The sequence below is a fragment of the Apis florea genome, unplaced genomic scaffold, assembly GCF_048593485.1.
Source record: "Apis florea isolate Af1SG1 unplaced genomic scaffold, ASM4859348v1 contig_3496_pilon, whole genome shotgun sequence".
NCBI classification, from domain to species: domain Eukaryota; kingdom Metazoa; phylum Arthropoda; class Insecta; order Hymenoptera; family Apidae; genus Apis; species Apis florea.
In genome coordinates this window covers 2,979,486-3,005,170 of record NW_028256773.1, presented here as the reverse complement: position 1 = coordinate 3,005,170, position 25,685 = coordinate 2,979,486, and the positions used below count along the sequence as shown (strand labels likewise).

The 25,685-nt window shown below is 31.0% G+C and overlaps 1 protein-coding gene across 8 annotated transcripts in view; it reads left to right on the top strand.

Annotated features, from left to right (window-relative positions):
* KCNQ (KCNQ potassium channel) overlaps positions 1 to 22,555 on the top strand; it is a 71,127-nt gene extending 48,572 nt beyond the window's left edge. For all 8 annotated transcript variants that reach the window (XM_012494467.3, XM_086913480.1, XM_031920265.2 and 5 more), the window contains 3 exons: positions 1,819 to 1,975; positions 5,460 to 5,582; positions 6,957 to 22,555. In XM_012494467.3, coding sequence (XP_012349921.1) covers positions 1,819 to 1,975; positions 5,460 to 5,582; positions 6,957 to 7,058 — 382 coding nt within the window. In that variant the 3' untranslated portion in view covers positions 7,059 to 22,555. The remainder of the gene's footprint in view (positions 1 to 1,818; positions 1,976 to 5,459; positions 5,583 to 6,956) is intronic.
* The last annotated feature ends 3,130 nt before the right edge of the window (positions 22,556 to 25,685 follow it).

Sequence of the window (25,685 nt, the reverse complement as noted above, 5' to 3'; positions counted from 1 at the left end):
TCGAATTATCCGCTCGATCGAACGCTAAAGAATCGATTAATCGGCTGTTTCGAGATACGTACCGATCTCGCCCGAATTTTTCCGAAGTTGTCCGACTCCCCGATTGCAGCAGCCTATTTATCTACGTTTAACCAAACCTTTTTTTCACGTTACAAAGAAATTATATTATTAGAAACGATGCTCGACGAACGTGTAAAATCAACGATCGTGTAAAAAAGCGAATCTATGAGAAGCAAAATCTCTCGAACTCGTGGCATTGACATTTCGAGGAAGTCTCCATTCTCAAAAGCGGAACGGAACGTTATCTCGCTCTCCTGAAAAAAGCTCTTCTTCTCCTTCTCTCGTCTGTCTCTTCCACTTCTCCCCTCCTCTTCTCCCTCGAGAAAGCACCGTACGTAAGTGCTTTTTTCACCGGTGCATTACTCCGCTTCACGGACGGCCTACATCCTTTGCTAGTCTACCACTCGAACCTCCGACACAAAGACAAGTCGCGTTTCGAAGTTTCTCTGTTTTCTATCCGCGTTCTTCTCGCGGTCTCTCGACTCGCTGCATCTCTCTCTCTCTCTCTCATCGCATCCTCTTTTTTTCTCCTTTTTTTTTCTCTGCTTTCCTTCGTTTCGAAGCGCGAGCTTTCCAACAGCTTTGCCGTTGAAACGTGAAATCGTTTGTGAAAATAGCCGACTGGGTTTTTCGCCCAGCCACTCCAATTTTTTCCCGTGAATTAAGAATTTGCGCGACACATTTGTGAATGAAGAATTGAAGAAAAACACCGAGCCGTTTAGAAGAATGTGGAAGGAAGGGAGGGAAGAGAGAGGAAGGAAGAAAGATCTCGTTCTAAATTCTTTCTATTGAAGCGCGGCCACACGGATGTTTCTCTTATTATTTGCAATAAGATCCCGGAAGCGTGATTAATTTCTGGATTGATGAAGTGACGTTGAGGGAGTTTTTTCAGAAATTATCTTATATATTTTTTCAATTTTTTTTATAATAAATCTCCTCCACTAAGGATTTTTTTCTTTTTTTATCTCGAGTAGAAATATGTTGACCATGCTTTTCGCGGAAAAGGATGGAATCTGTAAAATTTTCGAAAATTTGATATTCGATTCGAAATTGCAAGAAGAACCGCTTCGACTAATGCGTACTTTTTTTTTCCAAGAAAGAAAATGTATAAAAAAAAAGAATCTGGCAAATATTACTCGAGAATAAGAGATGTTGGAATATCAATTGTTCGAGATCATTGTTAGATAACGCGAAATCTTTCTCGTGTTCCATTTTACGCTCCTCATGGATGTTTGCTCGCGGTAAAGCAACGTTGAAATCGTAAACAACGGATGAACGGCGGCCACTTTCCCCCGTAAACGTCTCTGTGAAAAGCGGATTGGTACACGCGTGTCGCGCCACAGCGGCAGCTACTTGAACCGACGGCGAAGCGTGTTTGCGTATAATTTGGTATATCGACAGGCGATGTTAGAGGCGAACGATCAATAGCCGTTTTCTCTTGAGCCAATAATTATTTTACGATAATATTGGTCGTGAAACGCGACGATAAAAACAAATACAACTTCTCTCTTCTTTTGTTTCCTTTCTTTTTCTTTTTATCTCTACTTATCGATCGAAACTTTTTTCGAAAAAAGGAAAAATTTTTTAAATTTTCTCTCTCTCTCTCTCTCTCTCTCTCGAAATTTTAAAATAGAAGGGAATTTCGAGCGACAAATATTATTTATTATTGTCGGAGCAAAGAATATATTAATACGCGAAACAACTTCGCGCTCGTTGTCGAGGCGAATTCACTAAAAATAGGGTCGCTGTTATTTTCAGGCTGACGGAGGCGCATCGAAACGCCATAAGGGCGATCAGGAAGATCAAGTATTTCGTGGCCAGAAGGAAGTTCCAGCAGGCGCGGAAACCGTACGATGTGCGTGATGTGATCGAGCAGTACAGCCAAGGCCACTTGAACATGATGGTTCGAATCAAGGTGAGCGGCGATCCGTCTGCCCGACCGTTCACCGACCTCTTCCACTTACCGACGCGTTCACCTGCCCGATAAACGTCCGATCCCCACCACTTGTCGCACGATCGATCTATATCATCTACTTATTTCGTTTTCTCGTCTTCGTACAGAGACAATTTGTTGTTGAATTATGGAACAGTATAACGATGAAAATTAAAAATTCAAGATTGCACCTATGATTGATAGCAAGATGTCTATCATCCAAAGATTGAGAGGGAGGATTGAGAGGGAATCCTTCCTTCTCCCCTTTACGAATATTAATGTTTACATGTTTGCACACGTTTGCGTATCAAATATCTTATCTGGATAAAGAATCAAAGGGAAATACTTTCCAAATGTAAATCCTGGTTTAATAATAATTTCCTAGAATCAACTGCTCGCGAAATCAAACACGATTTAAAAAAAAAAAAAAGAAAGAAAGAAAATCAACGTAACTCGAAATATTTCACGGATAAAACAAATCGTCAATCGACTTCCGATATTACTCGTCGTTATTCGTGATAATGCGCATCGATTCGCTCCGAGGAAAAGAAGAAAAAAAAAAAAAATAGAGAAATAAAAAAGAGTAGGAACAAAAGGAGAAGGAAAATCGGTCATCGAGGCGAGTAACGTTTAACATTTCGCGATAGAACGCGCTGTGAAAGACAATGGCGGCCTGTGTTTGTATCGTTTCTCATCGGGGGAAATGCAGATTGCGCGTCGTCGACAATTATTGCGTCGCTGTCAATCGCCGAGTAAAGCCAATGTCTGAACAATAGGCGTTGCCAATAGGCCAAGGGTCTCAAGCGATCGAGGGACCAAGATGCAATTATATTTCAGGGGATAATCTTCTCATCATCATCTTATTTTCGTGTTTTTAGATTAAATCGTTGATATGTCGGTTAAATTGTGGATAAAAATGGTTTATTGTTAACAAGTTGGTTCTAAGACGATCAGAGGCAAAGTTCGTACGTTAATGAAGGTTTATCATTAAATCGAGGAGGTTCTGTCAAAAACGATATTGTCGCAGCATCCTATGTTCATTAATATTCATAACAATTGGGTTAAGATTTGGGAGTGAGTTGGGAGTTGTCGGAAAGGAGGATCATCTTGCTTTTGAAGATTCAATTTTATGGGAATTTTCGATCCACCGCGAAATTTTCTAAGAATTCCCCGAGAAATGTTTCGTGAAAGAGTTTAACAAATTTTGAAATGAAAATTTTATCGTCATTGAACGAATCGATTTGGTGAGATGATACATTTTTGATTATTGCAATGCATTGTTCAATTAGGAAGGCACGTTTGTCCAAATCTAGGTTTAATTATTTTAGAAGGTCGCGATAAATAATCCTGTTCGAATCCCAGGAAATGCACAATAGCGCGCATTACTATTACATTATCCGGAACATTGCTGTTCAACTAGGAATTGTTTGGCCAAATTCGACGACTAATCCACGGTCTATGCCACGAAATATGATGCAACAATTTCCATTAAACAAAATGTGAACACACAATTGTCTCGACAATTAATATCTCGATATGAAAAATTGAAAATGAACATTTTTTTTATCATTCATCGCGTGGAAATTTCAATTAATTTGAGGAAAAGATCCGAAAATTAAATGCATTGTTATTCAAGACGCGTGTTCACGAAAATTTGTTCACGATAATTTTTTTCCAACCTTGAAAACGGTTCGCCGGAAACGAGCGAGAAGTGGCGCGATTATTCAAATCGAAACCATCGATCGTGCTGATCCAATGTGCATAGAAAGATATTATTTGTTCGAGTTGTACTGTTTCGAATGGGGATCAGCCTTTATTATTGCACGGTGCGTTCAGAAAATCGATAACATCCTCAAAGCCTTCCGTGCTAACCACGTTGAAACGACGTTTCCCTCTTCTCATAATTCACAACTTTATGGTGTAAAGTCGATTCATTATATCATCGTGATAGGCTAATAATAGTTTCCAGTGAAACTCTAGAGAAACGTCGATTTGTTATATTATCGAATTGATATTATTAGCTCGAGATATATAAATGTAATGTCAAGTGGTTTCGCAGTTTCTTGAAATCTATCAGGAATGCAATTCTGTGAAATGCTCGAATGGGTGTTTCTTGGGAATTTTTCCGAAATTTAATATTAATTTTTTAAAAAAACAAAAATCGATGCAAAATATTTAATTGCGAAGAATTATCGATATTACCTTATTCAGAACACCGAAACAGAAGGTTTAAATGTGTGTTCGTGTTTTCTAAATTTAATCGATTGAATTTTTTTAATTAGTTATTTTTTTAAGTCTCACAAAAAAATTACAACATAATATTTTTTATCTCTTATACAAATACTTCTCTGAAGAGTTTAACGATTTAAAAAAAAAGAAAGAAAAGAGAAAGGCTTTGGTCGATTTCAAAAAGATGAATTAAATCTAATCTTTGAATAATCCAAAAAAAAAAAAAAAAAAAATGAAATTGCAAAAGTTGCTTCGAATTTAAAAATTAACCAAGTAATCTAAACTTTCGAACTAAAATTTCTAAATAAAATGTAATATTTCTCGATCGAATGTAATTTTATCCTCGACAAACATTGAAATCTCTTGTCAACCTGTATCAATATTAATTTATCATCGACGTTGAACAAGTTCGCGCTTATTTATCGTTACTTGTTGCCCGTGAAATGGAATTAATTAACAAAGCTAATTAAACGATGCCTCGACACAATTAATTTCGTCCCTTCGATAATGCATCGACGTTTAATGTTGTTTTTCGATCAACGGATAATGAACAAGATAATGCAATATTCGCGCACGAAAATTGGCTACGCTATGCAATCCAATTAAACGTTTCTCGCGTCTCAGCGTGCATGCGTACGTAGATGGAACGTTCCTCTGCGAAACGAGTCGTAAGTTGCAGTTGAATCGTCGAATTATTAAATCTAATTGATTTGGATCCACGACTAAACGTGTTTCGATAGTGGAAAATGTGGAAAACAACGAAATGTATATAACGAATCAAAATTTAAACCTCATCGAAAGAATTTGAGATGAATTCGAGAGAGAAATTGGAAAATTTGTAAAATTTAAATCTTATGATTTATGCATGAAATTAAATACAATGGAAATGTTTAACGATAAAAATAGTCGAAGAAAATTTATATTTTATAGTTACTTAATCCAACTTGAATTGTTGGCAGTGAATATTAAATTCCTGTTAGAATTTCAGACTGCTGCAGAAATCTAATTTTCCTTTGAAATAAAATTATGTAATGTAGCTCGAAAAAGATCTCGAGAACTGCTTCATTATTTCTTTCGCGATTCTAAAAATGTAATATGAAACAATTCTCAATATATATATACACGTTGTAAATATAACGTTCCAGGTAATAAAATTGAAAAAAAAGGAAACCGCTTATTTCTATTTAACTCTGCGCCACGTTATCTCGTTAAGCGTTTAACCTGCGCCTTTTCACAGGAGTTGCAGAGGAGATTGGACCAGACCCTGGGCAAACCGGGCAGCTACCTAGCAGGAATCGACCGAGCAGGGAACGTGAAGCCAATGACTATAGGCGCACGCTTATACAGGGTCGAGCAGCAGGTGAGTTCACGACCTTTCTTCCAGCTCCATGTCATTTCTAATACTCGTTATTTTTTTTTTTTTTTTTTTTTTTTTCAATAATGAAAATTTTCTTTCACTCCCATTTTACGAACATTTATAGATAGCGATGGGATAAAGTATAAATTCAATCGTAAAATTTTGAACGTTCCTTTTTTTTTTCATTGATATTTTAAAAAGCGATAGTTTTAATTTAAATTGGACACGAGATTCTGATCGAACGTTGATTAAATGGATTCGAATTTTTTTGATGAATACTCGTTATTAGTAAAAATATGTAAATATTTGAGATCGCGAATTCGGAACAGTTCGGGAAACATCGGGAGGGATCGGCTGAGATTCGGCAAAGATCGGGTACGGTCGGTTTTTCGTCGTACGAAGTAAGCGATATAATAGATTTTTCCATCTTTGCAGAAACTTATTCTGTCGTAATAAAATAGAATTTTATGAAATGAATCTTTGATATTAGATTTGACTTGGATTTGAAAATACACAAAAAAACTTAATCCTATCGCTACGATTATAAGTGGACGAATGTAATGAGAGGAATATAATTCTCAATTCGATGAAAGTCTGCATAGCTTTGTGCTCGAGCATTCGGTTTCAATTCGATCGGATTAACGCGGATAGAATTGATCCCCAATGGCAGAGATTAAAAAATTTAATGTTAAATTATCAATATATACGTATCTGTGGTCTAGAAAACATAATAAGCATATTATTGAAATGATTTATTAAATTGCCTTTAAATTATTAGATCATTGAGATTAATCATGCAATTTGAAATATCTATTATCAACTCTTTGTCGAATCATATTACATTTCATATAACACATAACACGTTCTCTGTAAAGCACGTTATTACGATTATTATTCCTTTCAAATTCATCAAGCACACACAAATTCATTAACACACTTTACTACAATATAATTATATAAAGATTACAAACTTCATATCAGAAATTAATACGATTGTAATTATTGTAAAAATTAATACGATTAATAATATTTATAGATTATTATATATATATATTATATAATCTATATACACTTTCGTAACAAATTTTAATCTTAATTTTATTTAAAAAATTCGGAACAAAAACGCAAATACAACTTTTTATTTTTCTCCAACAAACTGTCTGGATAAACTCCATTATTAACTTTCCGTTCCCAATTTTCGAAATAAAATCTTCAAATGAGAAAAAAAAGTGGAAAAAACGAAAAAGAACGAAAAAATAAGAGAAACGAGAGAAAGTGAAAAGAAAAATATCTCTCTGTCCAGAGAGCAGAGATTCTTGTATCCGCAGGGACGAGCGAGAAGATTGATTCTCACATGGAAACTATTTCTGTCCGCAGTTGTCCGTGATGGACAAGAAATTGGACCAGCTGGTCTACGTGCTGAACGCGGTGGCACAAAAGCAACAAATACCCCTGAGGAGTATAGAGGACGACGTGTAACAGAAAGCCCCCGGCGAGCTCGTGCCATCTATTTCGCGATCACCGGCAATTCCATGGACTTTGCCTCGTGTTACCATAACCAACGTCGCGGCGAATATGTTAAGCAAAAGCGGTTGAATCCGCGATCGGTCTCGTGCGCTCGGCCGCAAATGCAGGGATCTTTCTTACTTACGCGTACATAGATAAAAGTAACGTTCGATAAAACTGGAGATACTGGACGATTTTTGTTCTCGACGATTGTTTTATATTTGTTATTTATGGATTTCTTATTGCTATTTTGATTGTCGATTGAATATATTGGATGAAATACAGGTTGAAGAAATGGATAAACAGTTCGGGAGATTTTTTGAAGATTGAATTTTGAAGAATTTTGAGATGTGTATGAAGATTTGAATTGGAGAGATTTTGTAAGAAGAAGGAAAAATTTTGGAAATGACGAATGTTGAAAAATATCTGAAGAAATGATGAATCGATAAAAATTTGGAAGATTTCTGGGAAAAGTAACGTGTGAAAAAGTAACACGAAAGATTTAAAAAAGAAATTTGAAAGAAGTGACGAATTGAGAAAAATTTGGAAAAGTTTTGAGAGAAGTGACGAATTCTGGAGAATTTTAGAAAATATCGGAAAAAATTATAAATTGAAAAGAATTTTTGAAAATGAATTGTGGAGAAGTTAGAGAAGTATCAACGAAAAATTCATAAATAATTTTCAAAGATATTGAAAGAAGCAACGAATCATGAAAACGAAAGAAAATGATGGATAAAACGAAGATAAAAGTTTAAGATAGATTTAACAAAAATGAAATAAATGGAAAAGAAGAGCTCATTTAATGAATGAGCAGTTATTGGATGAGGATCGATAATTAAGAATTTATAACGAATAAAACAGAAGAATAATTAATTGTTTAAAATTGTTTAAAAGATTTGGTTAACATCAAGAACTTAACGAAAGTTAAAAATTTGAAAACTTATAGAAATTCTATAATTTTATAATTTACATCTATTTTTAAATAATATGAAATCTCACCGAAAATTTGAACTTTATACGAAAATATCCAAAGGATTACAAAAAAAAAATAATCTTTATTTTCTGCATAAACTTGGAATCAAGAATGAATCAAATATCCAATTTTTAAATTATTAAAATATTTAATTCAATTATCATAAAAAAGTGAATAAAAAAATAGTACCTGAACATTCAAAGCAAAGGATCTACAGATAATCAGAAAATCGTCCAACATACAGAAACTCCTTTACGCAAAGAAACCAAACTAAAAAAAGGAACAAAAAAAAAAAAAATCAAAAATATAAAAAAAAAATTTTTCTTTGACATTGTTCGTACCTCGTCGTAAAGAAAAGAAAAGGAAAAGAAAAATTAGAAAGTAAAAGAAAGATTCGTAAAATCCTCCAACCTAGAGGGCGCTTATCTCCGGGAAGAAATCGACCTAGATTCTACAAAGGAATCTGGCGGGAGCAAAGCTCACTTTAAACGTCGTCGCTTAGTTATACTTCCTCTACTGATACTGATCAGTGGTCCTCGGAGAATAGTCCTTCACAAAATCGATCACGCTAAACGCACAGGAACGATTGTTCTCTTCGAACAAAATTGGGAATCGAAACGTTGGAAGAATATAAAGTTGAATAATAAATTGAAAATAAAAATAATATTAATAATAATAATAAACGAAGAACGAAGGAAAATATATTCACCATGATCGATCGTGAGTTCTCGATATATAACCAAGAGAGATCGATGTTTTTGGACGATTTAAAAGTAAACGCATCGAAAGATCGATCGATAAAAAGGTGTTTATATGGTAGAATGGTAGATAAGAGACGGTCGGTAATGAAGAATTTGTTCCGAAAAAGCAGCTTAGGTACGCGAGATGCAATGGATGCAAACGTATTGGGAACATCACTTGGGCCAACTAGGAATAATAGAGAGGAACAATAAGCAAATATAAAGAAAAACTTCCTAGACGAGATATATCTCTATAGGCTATACATAATATTATTATATATATATATATATATATATATACACATACATACAGATAAAATTTCTAGTCTTTGCTGGTAATAACGATCAATTATTAAGCCTTAAAATTAATCACGAACTTTGAACATCTTGTTGCTAATCTAGTTAGAAAGGAATCGAAATACATATATGTATAACTGCGTGTATCAACGGGTACACGTATTGTACAAATACACGGTATCGACTTCTATATATACATACTTTGCTAGAAAAAACGTTTTTCTTTTTTTTCCTCTCTCTCTCTCTCTCTCTCTCTCTCTCTCTCTCTCTCTCTCTCTCTCTCTTTCCCTCTTTTTTTAGCACAAACGCGCTATCTTATATTGAATACGCGAGAACGTTATACATATATATATATACGTGCATATGAATGCTTTGAAAAATAATAAAAATGTTGAAATAATATCGTCTCCTCGTACGATTGTAGCGTGAACAAATTTTTAATAAAAAAGAAAAAAAAAAAAAAAAAAAAGATCGCATCACCCTATTCGATATGGGTGTTCGTTCCTTTTGCGAGCTGCAAATTCTTTTAGGCTTGCATTTAGCGATCTTTCAAATAGTGAATGAAGCAATATTACTTGTGGGTGTACAGGATATTCGAGTTACTGTTTTTTTAATTTCTTTTATTATATTACATTATTATAGAAAGAATTATTAATCGATGATTGAATTAATCATATAAATAACAGTATTTGATCCCGTTCGTTTAATGTTATATATGTCTTTCGGAAATATGTTTTGCTTCGTATTATAAAGGGGAATGGAATACGCGATGTAAATAGAAATCGTTCGCCGTTTATATCGACTAACGTGACTCGGCGGCGACATTGTGCTCGAGACCACGGAGAGGTACGCACTGTCGTACGAGAATTTAACACAATTCAAATAATCTTAATTTTTTTTAAAAGTTGAAATAATAAAACAAATTATTAATAAGATATAAAAAATTCAAAACAACGATGGGTGTAAAGAAAAATTTTAATAATAATCGGGAAGTTATTTATTTTCAATTATTTCCAATTTTTTGCTATACTTTTTTATATATATCACGAACATCCTGTATAACATCCCATACCGTGGACGTATAAAACATAAAGAATCTTACATTTTAGTATGCCACGAAATATATGAAAGATAAAGAAACAATGGCGGTGTATATATACATATTTCAAGAGTAAAATAATAATAATAATAATAATAATAAAAAGAGAAAGAGAAACAGAAAATCGGATTATATTCTGCATATATATACATATATTATAATATAAATACATTTATATTTTCTACGTAGGTTATCGAATACGTATCGGCACGTAAAAACCGTAATATTAATCGACACCGTTAAGATATTATATGCGTAAAACTCACGTCTAATTTCTAAGCGATTTTGCGTGTGTGCGTGAGTGTCGTAACGTGATGTAATTCAAGAACATTTTCCTACTTCTTATTTTTCATCCTTCGTTCGAGTGTAAAAGAATACAATTCAATATGAAGAAAAATAACCAAATATATTTCTATATAAGGTTTAATAATTTTCAATAATTATATTAATGAATTAAACAAATAAGATCACGTTTCAAATCATTTGAAATATCGGTACTAATGTAATAATTAACATTTTAAATCCCTAAACATCTGCAGAGTCTTCGCGCGTGCAAATGAATGATTAATTTTATTTATTTATAACATATCTATCCTTTCTAAATCTAGAAACGATAAGTATTTTAAAAATTCGATGCGTTTTAATATTTCGTGCAAACATTAAATTTTAAGTTGTAAAAAATGATTTAAAAGAAGCTTGATTTAATAAGCAAACGATCGATAACCGGTTTTTTTTTTTAGAAAAGAAAAGGAGTTTTAATAATTAAAAAAAATATTCATTTATATCTTTCAAGAAGAAAGAATATTATCTCGAAATTTCTCAAATTTCTAATTCTTTAAAATAATTAATGGAATTGAAATAACTCAAAATTTTATCAAATTTTTCAACACGAATGGTTTAAACCAACGGGCATCCTTTATCTTATTTTGAAATCCTATATTGTTCGTTTTCACGAGACACACGAAATCTGATCTCTCGAATTTCACGAAAGTGTTTGCAAAGCGTCTCGTTTTAATCTCGACTACTCACCACACACACACACACACACATACACTTTCTCTCTTTCTCTCTCTCATATCTCGAAGGTTTAATCGATCTCTGCGCGGCAAGGACCAGTCTTGTTAACTAGGATTACGTTTATCGTCGAGCGAAATATTGCACTGAAAATATCTATCGTCTTAACTTATATTGTTAGAATAATACAAATTTGTATATAATATAATATATATATATATATACATATAATAGATATATAGCGAGGGTAGGAAACAATTTCTCAAGCGAAGCTGGTTTTAGGAGTATTTTGAAATTGAGTGGGCGGAAGGAAGATCGTGTAAGCGCTTTAATTCCGCGTCTTTTGAGATTCTTCGCGTCCTTTTATATAATACATCGTAAATCCTTGATTCAGTTGTTTTAACAGATCGAAATTTTAAAAAAGAAACAAATTTTATATTTTTTATTCGTTCATTTTTTTTTTTTATTAATTTAAAATTATATCGAGTTATGAAATTTTCTATAAATTATTTTCAAAAATTGTTTGAAATAAAGTATCTTTTAATTATTATTATTTTTTTTTTTTATATATTAACGTTACATTTTGGAAGAACTTATTATACGATAAGAGATTAAGGATTCAAAAAAAGTAAAAGACACATTTCGTTCCTTGACGATATTCGAAGAGTTTTCTTACGATTAATCACAATTATTAGTTCGATTGTAAGAAATAGATTCTTTTTTATAATTAATTGTTAACAAGACACAGAAATTCTAATCAATCCATCGATGTACCATTAATAATTTTTATTTCCACGATATATCATATCATTCAACTTCCTTACAATTTGATGAAATTTTTCGTTTCGTGAAAAAGATCGAAAATGAAAGGGGGAAAAAAAAAAAGGAAGAAGAAAAATACTCTGTAAAACGTGCTCGAGCATGATCGTACGATATAAAAATTCTATGGTGCCTCTCACTTAACTAATTCCACTATAACGCAATTGATAACGGAGGAATAGAATATTAGCCTTAAGATAGAGTTGTAAATAAAGTAGACGATATCGTAGGATTATTAATAAATTAACAATATAATAGTGGCAATACATAGGTAATACGCTCCAAAGTTGAAGCACGAATTTTTCTATTTCGTAAAACAAAAAAACCCGCTCGACGTTTATTTTCTTTCATTCGTGTAAGTAAAACGTTTCTCATTCAGTAACAATGAAAGATTTATAGATGGATGAAAAGATATAGAATAAAAATTCGATAAACTATAATTTAAAAAATATAGGATGAAAAATATAATTCTTTTTATTGAAGTGAAATTTATGATTTTATACGACAGTGAAAATCAAAAATATTGTGAAAAGTGGATTATAAATTGCATTTCTATAAATATTATCTGTGTTGAAAGAACATAATCGAAATTAATAAGATGTGCATGCAATTTTTCTTCCATTTCGATATTTTTCTTTTAATTAAGAATATGTGTAAAATATTGTTCAAGATCGCGTAAACAAAATTAAAAAAAAAATTATAAATATTCTAATAATCAGGAATTGAATTTTAAGTTTCGAAAAATTGAACGAGAAACGTTTTCTAAGAACTCTTTACTTATCCTGAAATCGAGTCAGTTCAAGTTAGACGAAACGAGGGAAACGTTAAAAGAGTTATTGAAAATGGAGCATCACTCGATGATTGATATTGCCGACCATGAGTAGAGACAATCAAACAATGTTGAATACGCGCATGAACAATAAATATAAACGTTAAAGATTTCGTTTTAACAATAGAATATATACATATATATCTTCGAGATTTATCGATTCGAATCTTCGAACACTTTTTAATTATGCAAAAAATACTCTGGGAACATTTATCGTAAATTAATTAAGTAATAATCTCGGGACAACGGTGTGAAAGAATCGTGTTGAGTAACTTTGAAAATCTTAAAACTCGAGAACACTTGGTTTGTTAAATCGTTTTTTGAAATTCGAATCTCTCTGGATGTTCTCTGAATCATCGTTACCAGTTCTGGATAAAATTTTATTCAGATAGAATAATAGATGATTATCTATTAATAGAAAATTATACTATTAATTAAAATTATACTAATAATAGAAAATTAATCTCTCTCAAAAATCATATTTGATTAATTTAAAAATATAAAAAAAAAAAGAATTATATATATATCAACTTTTATCTCAAAACTTTATATTTATAAAAAAAGATCAGACATTTAACTTTCTTTAAACGAAATATAAAATCGTACATTATTTATCATTTTAGTAGTCACGTTTTTTAAACTTTATTTTTTAAATATGAATCAATATTAAACAACACGAGTTTAAATAATAAAATACGAAAAACTGTCTTCAAAACTGGTAACGACGATTCTCAGAATAATTGTTATCTTCTCGCACGAATTACTGATCCACGGCTTCCTTTCTCGACAATATATATATATACATCGAGATATATATATATATATATATATATATATATATATATATATATCTCGAATAACGAGAAATAGTTTCATTTTCACTTCACTTTTTGTCACGTTGCTTATCTAGTATATTCCTGCCTGTGTAAGAGTCAACAGGATGAATAAACTACGCGTGTATTTTAAATCCGTGGTATAAAACCGAGCGAAACGAGGCGTCCAAATGTTTTCTTACATTTTACAAGCGTATTCGTTTTTTTTTTTTTTTTTCGAACAATATTCTAACTGGACCACCGATAACTATATAACAGAGAACTTAACTTAACTTAAATGAACTTAAGGCTTAAATTTAAAAAAAGAAAAAAAAAAAAAAAAAAGAAAAAAATAAAGAATCAAATTGCGCGTAAATATTATCATGTATATTCGTATAACACGGTAGTGTTCACCGATGCTCATCAAAACTGTAGTGATTAAACGAAGAGAAACAACATCAAAAAGCATGAAAGAGGGATACCGAACATGTTTTAATCCCTTAACTCTCAAATCTGTTTTCTTTTTTCTGTAATAATTTTCTTTCTTCTATAATAATTATATAAAGAGAAATATAATATTACTTAATTAATAATAAAAATAAGTATATATAAAATGGGGAAAAATAAATGAACAATTGTATTTATAGTGAATGCAGAGTGTTAAGGGATTAAAATAAAAAAAAATTATATTAAATCATTGGAATAAATTATCCTCCAATTATTTCGCAATTGAAACGTGTGAAGAAATATTCGCTTTTGAAAAAAGAAATCGTAGAAATCGTGCGTGATCTTCGTTTGCAAAATTCGATCGATTTATTTTTCTTATTTATTCCGAGCAATAGAAAAAAAGAAAGGATTATTATCACGAATTAAGTAAAGAAAATGTTAAATAAAGGGTATGTACAAAAATATATATATATACATATATACATACATAATACATCACCCTTTTCATAATGTTATACGATTTTTCACACTTACGATTACGATGTTTGTAACTCGATTGAAAAAAAATTGTAAAACATTTATGACGAGGATCTCGAGAAGCAAGTAGTGTTCGCGAATCGGCCGAAAATATATACGTGTAATGCGATTATTAATGAAACGTTTAACGTGTATAACCGTGAAACGTAAATAAATAGATAATGTAATACATATATATATACATACATATATATATATATATACACACGCGCATGTGCTTCGTATATAATAAAAACAAATATCGTGTGTATTCGCGGATATTCGATCGAGAAATTATTAAAAGGAATGCGAAAAACTTAAAACCTCGTTTTAACGCTTTGCACCTCGATCGGTTTATAGGGACGATTAAATTGCTAATCGAACGTAAGACAAATTTCTGAAGGAGAGGAAAAAGCGTGTCAGGTTTTATCGATAATCGATTAATCGAAATTGGAATTTTTCATACAAGGAAGAACGCTTTTCTTCCCGTGATTTATGAGATTTTTTTTTTTTTTTTCTTTTTTTTCATATCGATTCCATTGCTCTCCAGTATAAGATTGACGAGATATTCAGGGGGAGAATATCAGTTAAAAATTATAAATAATACGAAGTTGATATTATCGAGTATCGAAAATAAATCGAAATCTCTCGAAATGTATATTGACTCTTTCGAAATAGCAAATGGAAAATTTTAAGAAGTTTAAGAGACGAGAAGAAAAGAATAAGGAATTGAGAGGTTAAGTTTGCTTTAATCTCGAAAAGTTCGTTTCAACGGACGGAATTAACAGTTAAATAAATAACTATATAAAACTTTTTTCTCAGAGTTTTTTTCATTCGAATTGCTTTTTAACTACGGACAGAACGTTTAATGAAACGCTACTCGCGTGGAACTGCGACTAATTACTCACAATTAATTGAAAGATATGGAAGAATGATGATATAATTGGACGTATTCTGGTTTATTAAGTAATATTTGTGAATGGGATCAAGTTGGATGAAGACACTTCAAATCCATTGTAACGGAACAATTTATTGTGTTTATTGATGTTGAAACGAATATTTCAAAAGATCAGGAATGCCATGAAATTTGAATATAAAATTTTGTGAAACGAATGGTCACGAGATGATTAAATTAGATTAACTTTTTTTTATTTTTCTCACTGAAATTCTTCAAATTCAGAATAAGTTAGGTTAGATTAGATGGCATTTTTATATCTTATTTTTTCTTAATATAAATAAATTAATATAAATTGATAAAGTCATAAAATTAGATGGATAAACAAATTAACCAAAGCAACAAAGGAATTGCAAAGATATCGTGTAATTTAGCCGAGCGTGAAGCGTTAAAACGATAACATCGATCGGTAATTTATTTAAACGGACGTAATTAGAATTACGAATAACAATTTCACGAAAATTCTGCAATTAGAACATGTGATAACACCGCTATATTCGAAACTTCTTTATTTACTCGAAACTATAATAGAAACACTGCTTTCGTTTCGTGCGATTAACTTCTATTTGCTCGAAATTATTAGAAACATATATACATACTCGTGCTTAAAAATAAAACTTATCGATAGAAGGTAACAAATTTAAAATTATCTATTTATCGAACGAGCAATTCGAAATAATGATCATTCTCTGATTTCAAGATTTTTTTTTTTTTTTTATCCTATACTATAGATCAAAAATATTGGATAAACCAATATTAAATGAAGATAATGAAGATAGGTCTAGACTTTCTTTTCTATTCACTTATATCGCGCTATTATTGATGTAATCTTTTTCATTCATCTTTTTTCCTCTTAATCTAGTTTTCAATATCTTCCCTTACATTATCGCTTTTATAAATAATATCAGAGTTCAAAAAAATTTATTATCCTCAATTTCAATACGATATAAGATTCTTTCAAGTATGTAGAAATTTAAATCACATAACAATCAATAACTGTCGCGTAATAATGAAGTAATAGATCGAATTCTTGTTACACTTTACACGTTACTATTTAAGATAATCGCAATATGGCGTCCTATAACGGGTTGAACAAAAAAAAAAAAAAAAAAAACTTTCCTTTCAAAGCGAATCAATTTTTCTATCTTTCCATAAATTCTCTCTCTCTCTCTCTCTCTCTCTCTCTCTCTCTCTCTCTCTCTCTCTCTTTCTCTCTATTTGAACTTCGCCTTACGGCTCGCGTGATTTAGCTTCAAAGATTTGGATCGTGTCTCGCGATGATTTTGTCGGTAATCCGGCAAGTATAGAGGGAGCACGTGTTGAAAATTAGTGGAAAACGAAGTTTCAAGTAAAATTGAACACAATGTTTAATGAAACTGGTATAAATATATTCTTATATCGGTTATTCACATTTTTCATATATGAAACTAACCTTTCGTTTCAGAATCAGTTTCAAAATGAAGATTTTTTTTATATCCTGAAAATTTCGAAAATTTGTAACAAAGACAGGATATTTTTAAAAATATCCTCCTTCACCTGCCTTTTGGTAATTTCGATATTATCAACGAAATACGAAAGCAATAAATTTCCTAACTAACGGAATCATAATCTATTGCCATTTTTACAGATGATAAGAAAAATGAATGTATCAAAAATAATTTGTATGATAATACAAACGTACATACGTATTTCCCTGATCAAAATTCACGAAAAAACAATTTTAACACTTACGAAATCAAATTTCGTGTAAATAATACTACATTTTTAAATATCCTCGTGATTAATCAAAGATCAATTGCCTGTTATAAAAGTATGTAACCACATTTTCTTCCAATTTTCAAACTTTAAAAATAAAATATTTTGAATGGCTTGATTAATTTTTTCTGACAAAGAAAAAAAAAAAAATGTAAGAAAAGAAAAGTGCAAGCATACCTATGATCGATAAAAAAATCAGACAAAAAATTGAAAGTGGAAGAACGATATTACGATGCAGGAAACATGGAGGGAAAATAAAATATGGAGAAGTTGGAATAATCGCGAGGAAGGCTCACGATCGAATCGTTTGAAGCTACGGAAACGAGAGATGAACGAAACTCAATCATATCACCGTAGTTGCCTCTACTATCCGCTAGCAGTAGCTCGTCGACAATACTTGTTGACTTTTTTTAACGTTAAAACGATCGGAACGATCGAGGAAATCGTTATTAACGATTTGTTGGATCGATCCGGCATCACAGGATGCTGAAAAGTACTCTGTTTTTATTACTATTGTCTAATATATATAGTTATCGAATAAACGAGCTATCTAACGCGACTATTAATTACAATTATACTTAGCGGTTACGTAAAACTATCTTTAAGATCGTACTTTTAAAAAAATTGGGACGCCAATTGGCAAATTTTTTGAAGATATAAGATTGTGATATATCGAAATTGGAGATCGTAAAAAAGATAAGAAATTACAATGCGATAAGCGAGAGATAAAAATTGAAAATTGAATTAATGTCACTTGGTGTTCCAATTCCTTGTATTATAAATACGTCGCATGTACATTATGGTTACTATTATATTACGTATAGTTGGTTCGAACGAATTACGAAACTTGGAAGTGAAATTGCGGGAATTTATTAGATAATCGTCAGAGCTTGTGGAAAGTTCGTGATAATATTGAATGTAATGATTTAATAATTTGTAGAAACTTCGAAACTAATAAAATAGTTAAACGTTTCGACGTTCGGTCGTTTTCGTCTACTTTACCGACGTTAGTCGAAAATAACCGAGGGACGATCAGAATTGGCGATTTTACACGATTGATTTATCGAAGTTAGCCGAAGTTGACCAGAGTTGAGAATCTTTTCTATCTCATCGATTTCGACTCAGGTATTCAAGATAATTTTTGTGATAATGGATTATCTTATGAGTGTTGAAATATTCAAACAATTATATATTTCGATTGTTTCGTTCGAATGAAAAATCCTATTTCTAATTTGAATTTTATACAATATGAAAACAAGTAAGAATTTAGGATCAAATTTAATCGAATATCGATACGAACATTCCAAAAGTTCTAATAATAATATTATAATAAAGCGATATGTTGTGATAAAGACGCATTGTCAAACTATCATAATTGTTCCAACGGCGCACCGCTATACAATTGTAAAATAAAATGTATATAAAAATTAAGAATCACGTCTCGAAACGTCGTTCTTAAGCGACACTTTTCGTTTTTCGGCAATCTCTGCGGTATAAAATAAATTATACCGATAAGTCGCAATCGATAAACAGAGATCGACGTATTCAAATCTATCTACAGTCGATAATTCGATTTGTGTTTGTTCAACTTTTGCACTGGCTGCATATATTTTTCCATTTTTTTTTTTTTTTTTTTTTTTTTTTAAATTAAAGGTCATCCAGTTGTGCGAGTATAATTGAAAAAAAAATTTACTTTAAAAATATTCTAGTAATCGTCGATATTTTTTGCACGTTTGTTGAAAACACATGTTTTATCCGATAAAAGTGGGGCCAAGATCTATAATGGAAATCGATTTTGAATATCGAGAAACAACATGAAGGAGAATACATAAGGGATAAAGTTTTCATTTTAATTTTATAGAGTTAATTTTTACAATTGAACGTGTGCTTTCGTAAAATATTCTTGTATACATAATTGTCAATCTAAATGAATCTAATAATTTAACAAGATATTTTTTTTTTTAATTCTTCTGTACAAAAATTTTGAAATTTGTATCCGTCTGGAAGTTGAATTTTTATTTCGAAATGCATATCAAACTACACTTCATGACGCAATAATTACTCGATAAGACCAACTCCATACCTTTTTAAAGATAATTATTTTCACACGAATCGTTGAATCGTTATTACTCAAATTCGGAAACGATTCGAACGACTCGAAATAATAATCCGTGACAAAATATATTCGCGCTTTGTAGATCAATCTATTATTGATATTCGAATAACAAATCCAGCAATACTCTTCGATCTTAGTCCTCTCGATACTAGAAATCGTTAAGGATACTAGTTTACCGATAGTTTTAACGTGTTCAAACTGGCCCGAGATTTTGATACGAGTCTTGTTACAGTGAATAAATATCATCACATCACAAAAAAAAAAAATATATATATATATATATTCCTATAATTCCCATAACTTGTTTTAACAATCTATTCGATATAAGAATTCTTAAATCATCGTGAAAATAATAAAGCTTTTAGATAATTGAAACAACTCTTTGCCTTCGATTTCTCCATAAACTCGCTAGTTTTCAACTTTTTTTTTATTCATTTATTCATCATCGTTTCTATTATATATGGAGAATGATTAATCCATTCGAGACTAATAGGACAATACATCCAAAAGCAAGTTTTACAATGATTGATGGATTAGGCCTAACATCCCATTTTGAAGATACAATGTAATATAACATTGTTTTATTCATTGTTATTTTACGATAATATTTCTTTGATATCTCTCGACGAAATTGCAAGGCAAGGGGTTAAATATCGTGTAAATTTTAATTTTTAGGTATAGATAATAATCGAACTTAGTTAACTTAGATAATACTTAAGGAGAAAGTGATTAATTAGGCAAGTGTGTAGTGTTATTACAAACTAGGTAGATAGACACGAAAAAGTTGCTGCTGGTTCTGTGACTTCGTTTGCCTTCTTTACGACTATTTTCGAGCCGAACACGCAACAGGTGATTTGCGCCGAATTTCATGCGCGTGTTTTGAAGATGTATGTAAAAATAATCGATATCGTCGACCGCCTTTTCAAAATAAATTTAAGCACGAAGAATTAGAAAAAAAAAGCGATTAGCGATTTAATTAGGATTTTTATGCTTGACACGTGACTCACTCTTCCCCCTCCCCCTCCTCCTCCCTTCTCTTCTTTCTCGTACGTTAGAATATCGATAAGAAAGTAAATGCAATTTTCCTTGTACAACTTTTTCGAGAGATACAAGTGTCTATATTTAATTAGGCTAGTGTACTATATACCTATTAATACTCATTATTATTGTATCATAAAATGCGTGGATAAAAATGTAAATAAAGCAAAAATATTGTAGATATGTACATGGATTTAATTCAGAAGAGCAATTATTGATCCATCAGTGTGAACTTGTGGAACACTTGTTGTAAATTGAGGTTAGTTAACCTGTCCATTTGTATAATAGTATCCATTACATATATATATATATATAATAGTAATTGAATCGATTATTTTATATTTCACGATTAAATCGTTTATTTTGCAAGAATTTTATTATATTAATTAATGTAATGTACTAATTTTTACTATCTGATATTTTATATGCAAAATCGAGAAAATATGTGGTTTCAAAAATTTATTTTCTTTTTTTTTAGTAGAAATTACGATATTGGAAAATTATGGCAATGGTTTGAAGGGATTGGAGAAAAGTAGTTAGAAGAATTTTTTAATTTGAAAAGGAATTCTTGAAAGTGAAATTCATAATATTATTTTTAAGTAAATATAAATATTGTATAAATAGTTTCTTGTTTTTAAAGAAAATATATATTGTAGTACTTTTTCACTGAATCCGTATATACAAAAAAAATTTTCTATCCTATTATCCTATATTTATCTTAATTTTGACGATAAACGATAGAAACATTGTACAAATATTGTGAAAAATAAACGATTTAATCGGAGACAAAAAAAGTTCCAAGCAGAGACGAAAAGTCCATTCATCGTAATTTTAAATAAAAAAAAAAATATTTTTTAAGCATCTGTTCATAGGAGTGTGAGCTTTCTTTCAAGAATGCGATCATTGTAGCTTCGTCATATTATAGATCGTACCGAAATTTTCGTAAAATTTTTTAAATTATCTTTGAAAATGCACCACTAATAAAATCTTGTAATAAAATTCGATAAGAAAATACATTTATACATCATTTATTCGACTACGAGTATATTTGAAGAAATAACATGCTTAATTTTTAATTATACAATTTCAAATAAGAATTATATATTACACGAAACGTAATTACAAAGTATTTCTTTATGAATATTTTCAAAATCGATACGATTGGAAATTTAGATAATCATAAAATAGTCGATAGAGGAAATAAATTATTAAAATACTAGTTGAACACCTTATAACTTTGTTGCACGATGAATTAAATATAATATTTAAGGCAATGTTCGCGTAATAATACGCTTACAATACAGCCAGTACAAAAGCATATTATCTACAGATGTAAAAATTAAAAAATACTGTGCAATAATATCCATACCGATCGAGCCTCGTCGTCGGTCACCCTGTTTTATCGATTGATTTAGGAAAAAGATGTGTAACGATTCTCAACATTCATGATTAAACGCGATAGATCTTTTCCGCGGCAAAGATATTTTGCAAGTGTCCTTCCAATTAACAAACGGATAAAAAGAAATAAATAAAATAAAAAAAAAAAAATGAACATGGTTAGGGCGCTCTCAAGTATTCAAGCGACACTCTTAGATCTTAACTTTTAATTAGTCGAGCTTGTAAAACTGTACATTTTCTTCGCGGTCCATCCCCAACGTCTTTTCAAGCGATGGAAATATATATATATATATACATATTTATTAAAAATTATATATAATTATATAAAGAGAAAAAAGAATAAAAAAACGAGGACGAGAGGAATTTTAGTGAACTGGTGTCGTTTCTTAGAAACGAGAAATATATGTAGAAAAAGAGAAAAGGAAAAATGATGGAAAAATGATGAACGAGAGATGAATCGATGTACGATGTGTATGCGTCACGTATTACGATTATTATAATGCATACATGTAAGCGCTATTTTAACATGAATCGTGCGTAATTATTCGATCTGTCAAATATTGTATATTTGCGCCGGCATTGTCTACTACGACTATACATACGTACATCATCATTATTATTATGAGATCTTAGTTAAAGTTGAATATACTATATCTACTATTCTTTGGTGTATTTTATCTCTCTATCCTGTCCAATTAAAATATATTTTACATAAAAAAAATTATAATAATTAACTTTTATCTAAAATTTTTTTTAATTTTTTAATATTATAAACAATTGAGATATTATATTATTCATATGAATAATAACGGATATCCTAATTAACGTGACTTTATTATCTGAAATATTTCGTTTATTTTTGGAAATATTAAAGAATGTTTTAGATAAAAATTAAATGGTTTTGAGAAGCGTATAGTATGATATAATTATTTTTCTTTTTACATGATAACATGGACATATTATGAAGATCAATTACATACATTTTTAAATAGAATCATATATTTTAAAATGTATAGGAATATACATCATATTATTCTCTATAAAAACTTATTAAACTACTTATGGCTAAAAACTATTAGTTTAAAAGATATTCAATTATAATTAATTAATTCGTAAATTAATAATTTTTCGACTTATATAGTCAGATACTTTTTTATGCAGAATATTGAGATATATCGAATCATGTATTAAAAAGAATATGATTCTATTTAAAAAAATAAAGTTGAACTTCACAAATTCTTTATGCCTTCACTTACAAAAAAATTAATATTGCCGCAACATAGAGAGTTTGAAACTGTGCAACTTTTATCTAAAACATTTTTCGCTATGGACAATAATAATGAAGTAAATCAAGACGATAGTATTAACTGTATGTTATCCATTTATTGGATTCATCAAAATGACAAAAAGTAAGTATAATAAACTTTTTTTATATAATAAATTATATTAATTATATAACTTAGAATTAAGTAAAATGTTGAAAAAAAATTTAGATCCTGAAAACATTGCACATTAAAAAAAAAGGTAAGTACAAGGTAAGTACAAGGTAAGTATATTAAAAAATACATGGTAATAACATAAGAAAAAATTACAAACGCATAATTAATTAACATTCAGATTGATTAACATTTGTAATTTAAAATCCCATCTAAGAACTAACAAAATTCTTGGAAAAATTTGATCAACGACCTCCTGTCAAGTTATGTTCTCCTGATACAAAATCGTATTTTCGGCCAAAAGTTTAAATTTCTTCCCAGAATTCGAAGAATTCCAGGAATTTGACGTCATTTCCAAGAATCCTGAAAATTCCGAGAATTTGACGTCATTTTCTCAGAATTTTAGAAGTTCCAAGAATCTGACGTCATTTCCAAGAACTGGCGAGAAATTTGTCGAACGACCTCCTGTCAAGTTATGTTCTCCTGATACAAAATCGTATTTTCGGCCAAAAGTTTAAATTTCTTCCCAGAATTTGACGAATTCCAGGAATTTGACGTCATTTCCAAGAATCCTGAAAATTCCGAGAATTTGACGTCATTTTCTCAGAATTTTAGAAGTTCCAAGAATCTGACGTCATTTCCAAGAACTGGCGAAAAATTTGTCGAACGACCTCCTGTCAAGTTATGTTCTCCTGATACAAAATCGTATTTTCGGCCAAAAGTTTAAATTTCTTCCCAGAATTTGACGAATTCCAGGAATTTGACGTCATTTCCAAGAATCCTGAAAATTCCGAGAATTTGACGTCATTTTCTCAGAATTTTAGAAGTTCCAAGAATCTGACGTCATTTCCAAGAACTGGCGAAAAATTTGTCGAACGACCTCCTGTCAAGTTATGTTCTCCTGATACAAAATCGTATTTTCGGCCAAAAGTTTAAATTTCTTCCCAGAATTCGAAAAATTCCTGGAATTTGACGTCACTTCCAAGAATCCTGAAAATTCCGAGAATTTGACGTCATTTTCTCAGAATTTTAGAAGTTCCAAGAATCTGACGTCATTTCCAAGAACTGGCGAAAAATTTGTCGAACGACCTCCTGTCAAGTTATGTTCTCCTGATACAAAATCGTATTTTCGGCCAAAAGTTTAAATTTCTTCCCAGAATTTGAAGAATTCCAGGAATTTGACGTCATTTCCAAGAATCCTGAAAATTCCGAGAATTTGACGTCATTTTCTCGGAATTTTAGAAGTTCCAAGAATCTGACGTCATTTCCAAGAACTGGCGAAAAATTTGTCGAACGACCTTCTGTCAAGTTATGTTCTCCTGATACAAAATCGTATTTTCGGCCAAAAGTTTAAATTTCTTCCCAGAATTTGAAGAATTCCAGGAATTTGACGTCATTTCCAAGAATCCTGAAAATTCCGAGAATTTGACGTCATTTTCTCAGAATTTTAGAAGTTCCAAGAATCTGACGTCATTTCCAAGAACTGGCGAAAAATTTGTCGAACGACCTCCTGTCAAGTTATGTTCTCCTGATACAAAATCGTATTTTCGGCCAAAAGTTTAAATTTCTTCCCAGAATTCGAAAAATTCCTGGAATTTGACGTCACTTCCAAGAATCCTGAAAATTCCGAGAATTTGACGTCATTTTCTCAGAATTTTAGAAGTTCCAAGAATCTGACGTCATTTCCAAGAACTGGCGAAAAATTTGTCGAACGACCTCCTGTCAAGTTATGTTCTCCTGATACAAAATCGTATTTTCGGCCAAAAGTTTAAATTTCTTCCCAGAATTTGAAGAATTCCAGGAATTTGACGTCATTTCCAAGAATCCTGAAAATTCCGAGAATTTGACGTCATTTTCTCAGAATTTTAGAAGTTCCAAGAATCTGACGTCATTTCCAAGAACTGGCGAAAAATTTGTCGAACGACCTCCTGTCAAGTTATGTTCTCCTGATACAAAATCGTATTTTCGGCCAAAAGTTTAAATTTCTTCCCAGAATTCGAAAAATTCCTGGAATTTGACGTCACTTCCAAGAATCCTGAAAATTCCGAGAATTTGACGTCATTTTCTCAGAATTTTAGAAGTTCCAAGAATCTGACGTCATTTCCAAGAACTGGCGAAAAATTTGTCGAACGACCTCCTGTCAAGTTATGTTCTCCTGATACAAAATCGTATTTTCGGCCAAAAGTTTAAATTTCTTCCCAGAATTTGAAGAATTCCAGGAATTTGACGTCATTTCCAAGAATCCTGAAAATTCCGAGAATTTGACGTCATTTTCTCGGAATTTTAGAAGTTCCAAGAATCTGACGTCATTTCCAAGAACTGGCGAAAAATTTGTCGAACGACCTCCTGTCAAGTT